We start from the raw sequence: 12769 nt of genomic DNA on the forward strand, positions 1-12769 counted from the left end.
ATAATAAGTAAGAAAACAAAAAATAAAATATTTCTTAAAAAAAAAAAAAACTAACACTCGCAAAAATAGAGACCTTATCAGATTAACAGTTTTTACTTGGAAAAAATGTTTTCAGTAGGAGTAAAAACCGCAAGTCCATATCTTTCAAAAATTGGAGAGTAAGTAAAAACTCGTTTTTTAAAAATTAATTGGATCACTAGACAGGGAAAAAGATTCAGCACTAAAGAAAATATTTGCCTCATTCAAATTTCACGCAGAACATAATTAAATTAACTCATGAGTGAGAAAAAAATGCTCATAGATTACATTACAAACCAAGCATTCAGACTCCTTGCTTGCAAAAAAAATCCATTGTTAACACAGACCAAATAAGGCATAGAAATCAACCTATACCTACTTAGGACAAATTACTAGGGCTGACTCTCACACATATTTCCTTCCTATTTTGATATTTGGTATCTTTGATTTCTTAGGGGAAAAAAGTTGGTGTACAAGAAAATTCTTCCATCGTAAAATATACCAAAATTATCACAATAGTGGTCGATTTGACTACAGTTTTTCTGTGAGCAGGAAGTGTAAATTCGAAACAACTTGTCTGTCATGAGTATGTGCAAAGGATGCCGGATAATTGGCTGCCTAAGAAGCTTCTGGATTGGGACCTTCTGACAGAAAATGTAGAGGACGACCTGCCAAATCCTCTCTTGATCAAATAAGGCAAGAAATGAGGAGATGTGATTTGCAGGAGGAGCTTTGGCAGGATTGCTGTCAATGGCGATTAGGTGTCGCAGAGCATAAGGAAGCCCGTTAAGAGCAGCATGCTAGACGTAGTAGTAGTAGGAAGTGTAAATTAGCCTACACGAAAAATATTATTTTCTTACTGATAAGTTAAATTTGAAGAGTTGTAATGCTTCCATCGTATTCTGAGTAAAATTACGATAAGGAAACATATATTGAGAGTTCTTAATTTCGTATTTACCCTGTTGAGTGTTCCATTATCAGTGAATATTCATGGATCGTTAAAAGGACCAAGTATTCAGTTGATCGAGAAACCTACATTGACAGCTAGTGTGAATAATGCGTACCTCAGATTGCAATGAAAATCTCCGCTGATGTTTTGGTTTTGAAGGGAAACCAAGCAACAGTCTCAATTGATTCGTTCATTGATTAGTTGGACTGCATTTTGCGATATGGAACTACAAATTCTGGCTCTTCTGGGAAAACACTTATGTGTATACGGAAACTAATGGCACATACGTTGTTGTCAAACCGGGTTAGAATTTATAGTTCCATATTGCAAAATGCAGTCCAGTTTGTGTTTGTTTAAAAACGAAATATTCTTCTCTCTTTGTTTGGGAAAAATAACACAAAATTGCAAGGGAACATTTCTGTTGGTTTCCCTCGAAAACATAGTTGGAGATTTCTAAAAGTTCCAATTGAGATACATACTTTTTGCATTTAGCCATTTATTAAAATATTATAACCCTTGATATAACTTAGAAAATGATGAGGACTGTCTCTAATTTGTGAGAATATTGTCAAAGCCTAAAACTAGAATAACTGTACAGCAAAATATTAAATTTCGACGGTAGAACTCCCAAACAATACATGTATCTCATTTGCGGTGTTTCAAAACATCTTGGCTCCTATTTTACTTTTTTTTAAAGAGGAACAACTCAGCGTCATTCCTTGAAGTTTTCACAGAATTTCTTCGCACAGGGAAGAAAAATCTCAGCAGTTTATAAGAATTTTCATTGATTAGTTTTCCAAATAAAAAATAAAGTACAGTAAGAGTCCTGCACTGTCGCACACAGAGAAAGTGGTTTGGAAGTTTTCCCATTGATGTACACAACAAAATGAACCATTGGATTATCAAAAAGACAAAAACTATTGAGACTTCAAGATTAAGTATACACAAAAATGCACGATGAGAAAAATAGACTTAAACTTGATGATCTCAATCAAGTCAAGTGAAAATCGATCAATTTTTCTATAAGCAAAATCTTGAGCAAACTGGTTAGGCTGGAAAAATTTCAAAGTTGACCTTAGTTTTTTCAACATTTACTAAATGTAATATTGTTGATAACACTGGACAAAATGAAATGATTTCCAGGCTCAAAATTAACTAACATTCAATATTTTCCTGGTTTATTTAAGGCAATTTACAGTGTAAAAGGATAATCTCCTTGGTCAATGTTTCTCATCAAAAAAATTGTGTCACCCTCTACTCCTATTGATCCAAAATTGTGAAGTATTGAAAGTAAAAAATACAACGCATACACTCACACATCTACACACCAAAGTTTTCTTCGTTATTAAAAATAGTTCCATTCCAAAAATTTTGATAGATAGCTTATGCTTAAAGAAAAATGTGTAAAAATAAAAAGTGTTCATGTGATTATATTTTTGTTGCTTTGTTGTTTAAATAAAAAAGTATTTATTGAAGTTAACAATTTTATAACTAACTGAAATAAAACAGCACAAAATATTTTAAGATTTAACACCCCTGAAATTTCTCTCTTCTTGCATGTATCCTCACAAAAGGCTCCTTATAGATGGCAATGTGCATGAACGACTGGTAACATTCCTTCATAAGAACCCAGCGGAGCATCCCCCAGTAATAAGAGTTAAAAGAAAAACTTGGAGGCATGCAAAGGGAATTAATGATTGGAAGCAAAAAGTGATTGCGATCTTAACTTGAAACTAAAAAATTCCCCCCCCCCCCCCCAAAAAAAAACCATGAAATTAAACATGATGCCAAATTGCAATTTATCTTCTACGGTTCACCAGAGTTAGAGGAAAAACTTATCTACTCGATGAAGAAAAGAAATCTGACTTCTTTATGTTTTAATCACTAAGCAAATTAATTAAGTTAACACCTGCTAGCTTTGTGATGCGAATTTAATTAAGCAAGTAAGATACGAAATATATTTTAAAAAAATTTAAAAGAGCAGCGGAAAAGGGAATTGAGCTGTCTAAAAAAACAAATTCGGATCAATAAGAGATAGAAGTCTGAAGCTGATGGAGAATCTTAGTAGCAGTAATGACATTAAAAAATAGTCTAGAGAGTAAAGCCAAAATAAAAACAGGACAAAAAGGAAATTAATCAGAGAGATATTTATGAAGTTTTTGATTTTCACAATCAATTACAGCAATGAACATTGAAAATGCTGAGCCAATTACAAATGAAACGTGAAAATTTTATAGATTTTCGACTTAAATTTAAAAAAATATAAATTTGAAAATTCAATTTGATATGAAGTAAGAAATTTGATGAAGATGGAATTTGAAAATTTAGGTATGATTGAACTTGGAAACTTTAATCGTTTTGATTAGGAAATGTAATGAGATTCAAATTAAAACATTCGATAAAAATTCAATTTGAAAATTAATGATTCTTAAATTCTAGGAGAACTGATTAAATTCATTAAAAAAATATGCTCATCGATACAATTTTAACATTGAAATTATAAACTGACAAATTTCAGGATCTACATATATGAAACTGTTTCTGTCAGAGGTTCAGTCAATTATGACAATCTGGCAAAATTTAAAGCCGCGTCATCTCAAATTTTAGAGGGGAGTCTTATTAAAAAATTATGAAGGATTAAGGGCTTCATTTAGATCAGTCACTTCATGATAACATTAAAACATTCACATGACAATAACGGATACAATTTTGAACAAAATAGAAGTTTAAACATTGAGGGGGAAATAAAAATAAACGAGGTATAAAATTCCATGCTGTTTGTCGAGTTTTTCAGCAATTTTCCTCTTTTTAAGGATTGATTTGAGTCCATCATAATAAATTGAGGTATATAAAAAGAACTTGAGAAGAAAAGTTCTCATTAAAATCTGACAGAAAATAACAAGAAACACTATACAGAGATCATTGATTTAGTAAACCTATTTACAAATAGAACACGTTTGTTCTGTTTCCCATTCCTCTACAGGTAAAATAGCTTGTCATCTAGAACTTCTGCATGGGGCCGTTTAACACTTTGCCCGATCAGGTACGCCAGTTTATGGGCATACTGAAACATAGAGACAACAGAAAATTAGAACCTATTTCCGAGATGTTATTTAAAAATTAAATTTTAACATAGGAGGTAACCACCATTGTACAGTTTCACAAGGAGATACTAATCTTCGCAGTATTTAGGAGAAGTATTAATTGAATGAGCCTGTTGCAAACTTCTTCTAGAGCAAAGATAAGTGTCGTTCCCCATAGATAATGTCTCAAAAATAACAATGAGCGAATCGGCAAACTCTGAAATGCACTCCTAACTTCACAATCTGCATAAGAAATTTGCGTTTTTTTAAAGCTTCCTGCTTCAAAAAGGATACTACTGTACAGGCGAACATTTCATTTGAGGAGTCATTCCATTCAATCCCTGCTCAACATGGCCGACGCTTCCGCCCGCAAGAGGAGGAGAGCACAAGGTTAATCAAGGTGGATATCTATCAACGCAGGAAAAATGTGAATGTAAGCACACTGATTGTTATCAGGCGGTTAGAATCATCGTCCCATCACATCTGTTTTGGCGAACTGGCGTTGGCTATGTTAAGTATCGCGTAGTGATCTTGTGAGCAGGGGTTGGATGAAATGACTCCTTTGACGAGATGTTCACCTGTACTGTAGTATCGTTCTTGAAGCGGGTAGTTCAAAAAAATACAAATTGTGAAGTAAGGAGTGCATTTCAGACTTTGCCCATGCCCTCATCGCGATTTTTGAGACATTTTCTATGAGTAACAACTCTTATTTTAGCTCTGGTAAAAGTTTGCAAGAGGCCCATTGTCAATTCTCATGAGGGATTTTCCTATTTTTTAAAATTCTTCACCAAAACTTGTAGAAATACAAGACATTAAATGTGCAACATTGTTGTAATTGTTATAAATAGAGCGATATGACTCAAACAGCCTAACCGCTTGTTACACTGATTAATTTTCTCTCATGTTTTACTTTTTTCAAAAGAGAACTACCAAGATATGAAAATTTTCATAAAGCACTAGTTACAACAAATTTGAATTTTCCGCTCACAAGAGATGTCTGAATCTGTGTGAATCAAATCAAGCTCTATAAGTGTTTCGGTAGGTTCCAAAATCGAGCAGTGTTCCTCTCCCACTTTGTGTTGTTCAAAGTGTATAAACATTGTACAACAGCTCAGCTGAAGCCTTGAGGTTGAAATTGCTGTATTTTCATACCGCGGAGACTTTCACGGTAACGGCAAGATTTAGATCAAGTAGAAAATTGTTAATTTTAAGTGTGAAGGTTACACTTATGCATTGAAAAACGTTGATATTTTTCTTATGAGCTATTTTCAACAATATTCGTTGCACAAATTGAGTTCAACGTGAAACTTGGATGAGAAAACATGTTTCACAATGCTTAAATTTGCACCTGTCTGGTGATTAATTGATATCTGGCTCTTTAAAACTGAGTGTGTTGTACAGCAACTCAACTGGTAAAATAAGCACTTCATCTGCTGAGTTAGGTCAATTGATGAGTGAACTCAAACTTTACAAACCTGGCATGGAGCGGGGACGCGGATTGTTCCCGGCCAATTGTAGTATAAGTGGCACAGTTTATATGTTATTTTTTGAGCCATATCGGGTTTCAATAAACTGTTTTCGGAATCGTACAAGATGACGTAATGGGTGGGCGAAACAGTTCCCTGGTAACAACAAAAATGAACAAAGTCCGTCAAAAATGTGAAAGATACAAGAGATTAATAAAAAACATGAGTAATTTCTAGAGAAGAAGGTTAGAAAGCAATGCTCAAGGATGCAAACATTCCTTCGTAATTCACCAGGGATCCACAAAAAATCAAGTAATATTTCAACATGCTCGAACTTTGCAAAATGGAAGGAGGACCCACTGATGAGAAATATTTTAGGTCACCTCATCACAGTAAGGTGATAGAGAATACTTTACTAGGAAACAATACCTTTCCAAGTAGGTTTTGAAAGTTTCCACGTTTTACCTAGTTTTTGGGGTCATTAGAAAATTCCTACAGGATGGTATGATAGAAGAAAAAAGAAATAAAAAAGGCAACCTAATTCATCTGTACTGTACTGAGGGGGAAAATGTTATTTGTCATCATTAGTTCACTCAAAGGTGAGTTTAGAACCTATGCAGTATATCAAATAAATAATAATGATAAAAAAATTCAAATTTATGGGCAGATAGATGTGCTCTGGCAGGAATTTTGTGAGGTTATTATTATATTCTTACTCTGATCCTCTCTCGTGCTGTGGTAGTTCAGAAAAAAAGACAATGAGTCAACATTAAAAATATTAGAAGAAAAACAAATATTGAAGGAACATTATGAGCTTCCTTAGTCTTGAGAAATTTTTGTCAAGAGTCCATACACTTAAACTTCGTTTTTGGTCACGAAAGCCACAAAAAGCCAAAAAATAAAGCTGATAAATTTTATCTTATTTAGTTTTTTTTTCTAAGTGTAATCGTTATCATATTCCCAGTAGATTTCTTTCATCGCAAACAAATTAAAAAATCCATAGTAGCACAGCTCTATATTAATAAGCAAGGGTATTTTGAAGAAGCCACAGTGTCACAGCTTTTATCTGCTGAAAGCCACACTTAAGTAGGTAATTTCTGAATTGAGCTGAGCAATTTAACTTGGTCAGTGGAGTGATATTATAGTTCATTCAAATATAAATTGGTTCTATGAAAATTAGGTGTGAATAGACAAATGCTCATAAAATGAAAATTGTGGGCACATTAAAAACTTTCTTTTAGCAAACAGGTAAAAATTAAAAAAATCGTTGATCAATTATGCATGCCTCTGAGAATTTTGTTTCCTAAAATGAGGATGCAGGGACACCAGACTGACACCTTTTTCTTCACTGTTTATCATTGACAAATGTTTCCAGAGCTAAAATAATTATGGAGCCCTACAAGTGAAGACAGTAAACTATAAAACACTCAAGACTTACCTGTCTCACTAGTTGCGGCACGAGGAAGAAGTCTTTGTAATGTTTCCTTGTCACAGAGTGGTCGAGAATTGTGCCTGGGGGTGGATTCTCTAACTGACGACCCCGCTGTAAATTTTAAAAAAGGAAAGTAGGAAACATTACCGACAGAAAATCTGATTTATCAAAAAATTACCTCCACGATTTGATATATTCACACTAACGAAGTCTGCTAAAGAAGTCGTGGTCTTTCCATAAACAGCTCATTTCCTCCACTCAGAGAAGGCTCCATGAAGGTTTTATTAAGAATAAGGGAGCTTAGAGAAGACCCTTAACATAGTAACATGAAGAAGACAATTCTTCCAAATTTGGGGTGGAATTCAAATAGTATAGAATTCAAGAGTATGAATCTGGAAATAGATCCTAACAAGGAATTAAAATGCCTTATCACTACAAAATACCGAGGGAGAAATTTCTTAATTTAGACAAACTTTAAGGTAGGTCCCACCTGAATATTTGCAAAATCCCCCATGTTTTTCTTCTAATTGTATAAGTTTTGTAGTGGAAAATAATTTTAATCCACTGTAAGGATCTGTTTCCAATATATTTTCTTGAATTCCACTCCAGGATTGGAAAAAATGTCCCTTTTATGATGATATGTTAAAGGTCTCTTTAGACACCCTTATTCACAATAAAACAACATTGGACTTTCCTAGGAAGACACGTTTAAGGAACAACCATGAATGCAATCCTGAGTCTGCTATTAAGATTTGAGAAAATGTTTCATGACTCCTGTGATAGCAGACTACAATAATTTGACTAAATTTAGAAGATGGCAGACCTTTTAAAATATGTAATAGGTCCCAGGGTTGAACAGCCATACAGCAACAGTATGTTTTTAGGGTAAAAATAAGACTTTTTCCCCTTATTAAATTGTTTCCAAAAATGCTTCCAGTGGGTGATACACCCCCCTCCTCCAAATTTATAGGGTAGTGATCTCTTTTTAAGAATTTTGGCAATGGTTACACACCATTCATAAAAAACACTCTTCCCCATGATCTAGATAATCAACTCGTCCACAGCCACAAAAATATAAAAATCTCAAGTCAACAAGGAATTTTAAGGGGTATTGTTCTTTCAGGTCAATTACTTGGTTTTTTGGCCCAAAAAAGGAGCTATTTTCAAGGTACCACTATAGTGGCCAGAACTGAATCTTGGAGAATAAGTAGTCATTGGCATTTTTTTTCTATGTGGCTTAGTTTTCAAAAAAATCGCAATTGAATGGACAAATAAAGCTATGGAGAGGTTGTCTCATTGCAGAGAGAACTTGCGACGCAGAGTACGTCTCAACATGTACGGCTCGAAACTTGGTGTCATCACTACAAGTAGCAGACCTCTTCGAAGATACGTTGGTTCATTCAAGCGCAACTTTCCAAAAAACTAGGCCCCAGAGGGAAAAAAATGCCAATCACCATTTTCGAAGATTATTCTAAGTTTCGTCAAAGCTTACAATTTATCTCAAAACTAATTATACAGATTTATTATAATATTAATTAGATTGAGATCAATTTATAAGAACAAGACTCTCGGCAAACCATTTAATTATGACTTTATATATGCGCGCATAAAATAATACTTACGCGAAGAAAAATGCGGGTGTTTATCCTCTTTTGAACTACTATGAAGGTGAATTTGGGATTGTAATCAGGCGCAATTACTCTAAACACCGATTCGATTTGAGCAATTTCATAATCTCTGATCAGTTTCATTGCACCATCACCGACACCATCTCGGTAAATTATGATTCGATCCGGGAACTTTCCGTTAACCTGGAGGCAGAACAATCGGTAGTAAAAAATTTGATGAAAAAACATTCAGAGAACGAAAATTTGAGACGGACAAATAGGCTAATGAAATTTAGTTGCAGATGTGGAGGGTAAGATTTTTCCGTCTTTCAAGAACAGTTGTCTTTGTTCTTCCTCTCTGAAAATGTGAAACATCCTAGCAAAATGAGGACAGTCACGATAACATTTTAATTCATTTTTCCTGAGAAACTTAAAACGATATTTCTTACCCTCTTGACATTTTTACGATTTTATTTGGGAATCAAACCTATTCGAAAAAATGTTTATAAGTAAATATATTGGTGACAGTTCGGACGTCAAAAAAACCTTTCTTTGCTTTGAAAACGAAAAAACTTGCTAGAGACTTTTTGAGCCTTTGAACCACTATATACTTTATAAAGAAGTCCTCTACAAAAATGAGAACAAGATTTCACACATGCATAAAAATATTACTCTGCGATATAAAATCATATAGACAACACAGGACAGGTGGTGTTTCTACTCCCTGTCACATCACAGCAGCAGCATTTGCTACTCCCCTCACTACTCACACGGCGACCGTTGTTGGCAACAGAGGCATTCTCCTCCTCCTTGTCCTTCATTCATCACAAATACTTCTTTCCTCCTCTCTACGGTTGCTGCTTCCACACAGTTGCCATTTCTCTCCTTTCCTTCCATTTAGGTTCCACATTTCCTACCGGTTCCTTCATTTTCTACAGAGGAAGAGTATCAATAAAGACCATTTTTGAGCCCACTGTGGCTGAATTTCCTCAATTCTACCATTTTTTTCTCATTGAATGTCTATATATAGCAGAACACATCATTACTTGGTCATTTTCCCTCTCTTCTGAGGTCTGATACTGGCCTGAACATGAGTCTGAGGGCCGATAGCGGCAAAAAATGCGGATTTTCGGCATTCGACTTCAAACCATCGAACTTCTCATATTTATAACCTGAGAAGCCGAAAATGATCAAAAGATGATGCATTGTGTAAAATTTAGACCATCAAGAAAATTTAGCTAGATTGAGCCACAAAATGGCCCTTATTGATACCTCTCCCTTCAGCTCTGTTATCTTGGCGATTTTGCAGTAACAGGAACTCGCCTGTATTCTCTCTCTGGCTTACACTCAGCATTAATTTTCTCTCATGCAAATGAAATTACTTGATTGTGAAGATTCATTCGCCGCACTGTTATAAATCATTATTAAACTTCATGATAGACAACAACAACAACAGTAGAAATAACACTTACACGATGGAACTGTTTCAGACAGCTAGAAAACATGAGCTTTAACTCATCTATTATTTCTTGTCCCTTGTTTTGAAGAGCCACTTTGGAATACCATCGCGTGAAACTTTCGTTCATGCTGGCTACAAACGCTGAGACACTGTTTGATTTTTGGGCACCTTCATGATACGTGTCCATTCCGCAGACCATCAATTTGACAGATGGCTGTAAAAAAATCAAGGAATGATGAACAATTGAAAATGGTAACTTTATACAGGGTGATCTTAGAGTCCCATACCACTCCTTTAGCCCCATGGCTTCTTGCCTCTTTTGAGGGCGATTCTCTTAAAATTAACAGGGATCCCAAAAGTTGTTTCGTAGGAGCAATTGCATCATCCTGCACATTTTGCCTATAATGGAATCACACTGTACTAGTAATATCAGAATGAAAAATTCTCAGAGGTAGGAGTACAAAAACTATTTCTTCACCACAGCATTCTCATGATTTCTACCAAATAAGGTTAAAATGTTTCAGTATGAAGCTATGAAGAAACATTAAATTATTTTTTCTGTTAATGAAATGGTGTAGCAGCAAAGATTTCCTTATAACTTGCTTCTACCTATCACATAAATCGCTTCCCCTGAATCAAGAATCTAAAATCAGCAGAAATGACTACGATGTTATAGAGTCCAGGTCAAATAAGTTTATGTTCTTTTAGAGTACAACAAAAGATTAGATGTTTTTTCAAAATCAATACAAGAATCAAGAAGACATATTTTCTGTCACACTCCAAAAGTAAAAAAACTTGCTTGGCGTAGACTCTAGCATGACGGAACTTGAATGAAATCTTGACGCACAGAAGAAAAGGAGGTAACAGGCGAGTGTTCTGATGTGAAGACGTTGAGAGCTAAGTTCATCTTAATAAATGGAAAGTTCGTAATTAACATATTTCCTTGAATGCAAGCCATACTTCATTCCAAAATCTAACTTCACAAATGAAGGTTAAAACCCTGTTTTGGGTCAGAAAGTTGCTGCAGCCCTGCATTTGAGTTTAATTTTTTTAGACAGCTGAATTTAGTTTTTGTGGTGCATAGAAGAAAAATAATTAATGATTTTGGTAGTACAAGTACCAAAGCATGATTGTGCATATCTGGACGTATTTATGCAAAACGGACTTATTCGCAAGCGGAAATATGGGGTGAGCTCGTTAGTTGGGGGCCATAAGAATGAATGGGAAATATAAAGCGCCCGTGACATCAACCGCCGCTGCCGCCGTGCTTGAACTCATGAGCCCTGTCGACAACTCTTTTCACATGCCCACAGCTCGTGAGTTTGCGCTCAGTTCCTTCTCATTTAATGCAAAATCCCGCTTTACCATTTTCTCAAAATGAACTATTTTCACTTATACATTGTTTCTTATCCAGTTCACCACAAGCACATCCCATCATTCAACTTGCACTTAGTTCCTTTTAGCATAAATACGTCCATTTTGAGGAGCTAAACATTTTGTGTGACTTGTAAAACTCAATTCTCAAAATAATGAATTGTAAGTAGAGATTACATAAAGAGGATGAAATTTCAATATTTTCTGAAATCTGGAATCGAAATCAACCTGAAAGGTACTTAAAAGGCCTACAACTTGGACAAACAAAACTGCAACCTTGCTTGACAAACAATAGCATCTGGATATCGTTCAAAGAATGGTTCTTACCGGCACAGGAATGTGTACAGCCCAGAGGGAGCCTCCCATTTTACAGTTCATTTGTAAGGCAATTTTTTGTACAATTGAGCGGGCTTTGTCAGGCTTTGAAAGCGTTTTTCCCAGAAAAACCTACACAAGCAAAAATAATAAAATGATTAAAAGCTTAAATGATATAACTTATATACAAGTTAACTGCTGTACCTTGCGATTACCCCTTACTTAAATCGAGACCTAGTAAAGCAGTGCATAAAAAAGCACAAAGTCTCCAAAAATGGTGGAGAACACCGAATAAGGGGTTCCAAGGATGAGGCGCACAAATGAAGTGTTTCAAGAAATACACGTTTGAGGTATCGAAATTACACGGATTTTTATGGCGAAAAGGAAGTTTAAACTGACTTCATTATGTTGAATTTGGGAACGAATTTTTCACAGAATATGCATTAAGACTAGTTTTACTAGAAATTATTAATATCTCAATTTTTTCAAAAACTGCACTCATTTGCCTTGTCCTCCGAGCTCCTCAAATCTGATCACATTATCATATTACTAACTACAGCATAAATACCGAGTTGAAGATCTCGGCAGAGAAATATTTAACAAGCTGACTGTTGAGGCTTTTTTGGAGCCTGCATGATCTTGTATAAGACAAAAATTTGTACTATGTTTGCAGGGATACCTGCACAGACAATGAGCTGATAATTTTTTGACAATTGTCAAGTAACTGTGGACATGCTGAAGTCATGGAATAGTCATAAAAGGAGCAGAAGTTTGATTTGGTTGAGTCTGATTTGGTCATAGCATTTTGCTTTGATGTCTTGTGTTGATTCTTGTGGATTAGCTGGAAACAATAGGATCCGCCAAAACAGCAACTTTCTGTGTTGGTTATTAACCAAGATATCGCGCTTTGAAAAATTATGTCTATAATGTCATTCACTGAGGGAGCGACACCCTTGGTTTCTTCCACCTTGCTTTCATCAATCAGCGAGACACCCATTTTGCACCGGTTACTTAATGTGAAACTTGAATGAGGGCAAGGTGGAGGAAAACAAGGATGTCATTGCTG

At 35.1% G+C, this 12769-nt stretch overlaps 1 protein-coding gene across 4 annotated transcripts in view; it reads right to left on the reverse strand.

Annotated features, from left to right (window-relative positions):
- Nucleotides 1-42: 42 nt before the first annotated feature.
- The window catches only part of AGO3 (Argonaute 3), a 47403-nt gene continuing 34676 nt past the window's right edge, over nt 43-12769 (reverse strand). For all 4 annotated transcript variants that reach the window (XM_019062235.2, XM_019062236.2, XM_019062237.2 and 1 more), the window contains exons 13-18: nt 11716-11835; nt 10028-10228; nt 8571-8759; nt 6955-7059; nt 5526-5672; nt 43-4031 (exon numbers count right to left, since the gene is read on the reverse strand). In XM_019062235.2, coding sequence (XP_018917780.1) covers nt 3945-4031; nt 5526-5672; nt 6955-7059; nt 8571-8759; nt 10028-10228; nt 11716-11835 — 849 coding nt within the window. In that variant the 3' untranslated portion in view covers nt 43-3944. The remainder of the gene's footprint in view (nt 4032-5525; nt 5673-6954; nt 7060-8570; nt 8760-10027; nt 10229-11715; nt 11836-12769) is intronic.

This window comes from Bemisia tabaci, chromosome 4 (assembly GCF_918797505.1).
Source record: "Bemisia tabaci chromosome 4, PGI_BMITA_v3".
NCBI classification, from domain to species: Eukaryota; Metazoa; Arthropoda; class Insecta; order Hemiptera; family Aleyrodidae; genus Bemisia; species Bemisia tabaci.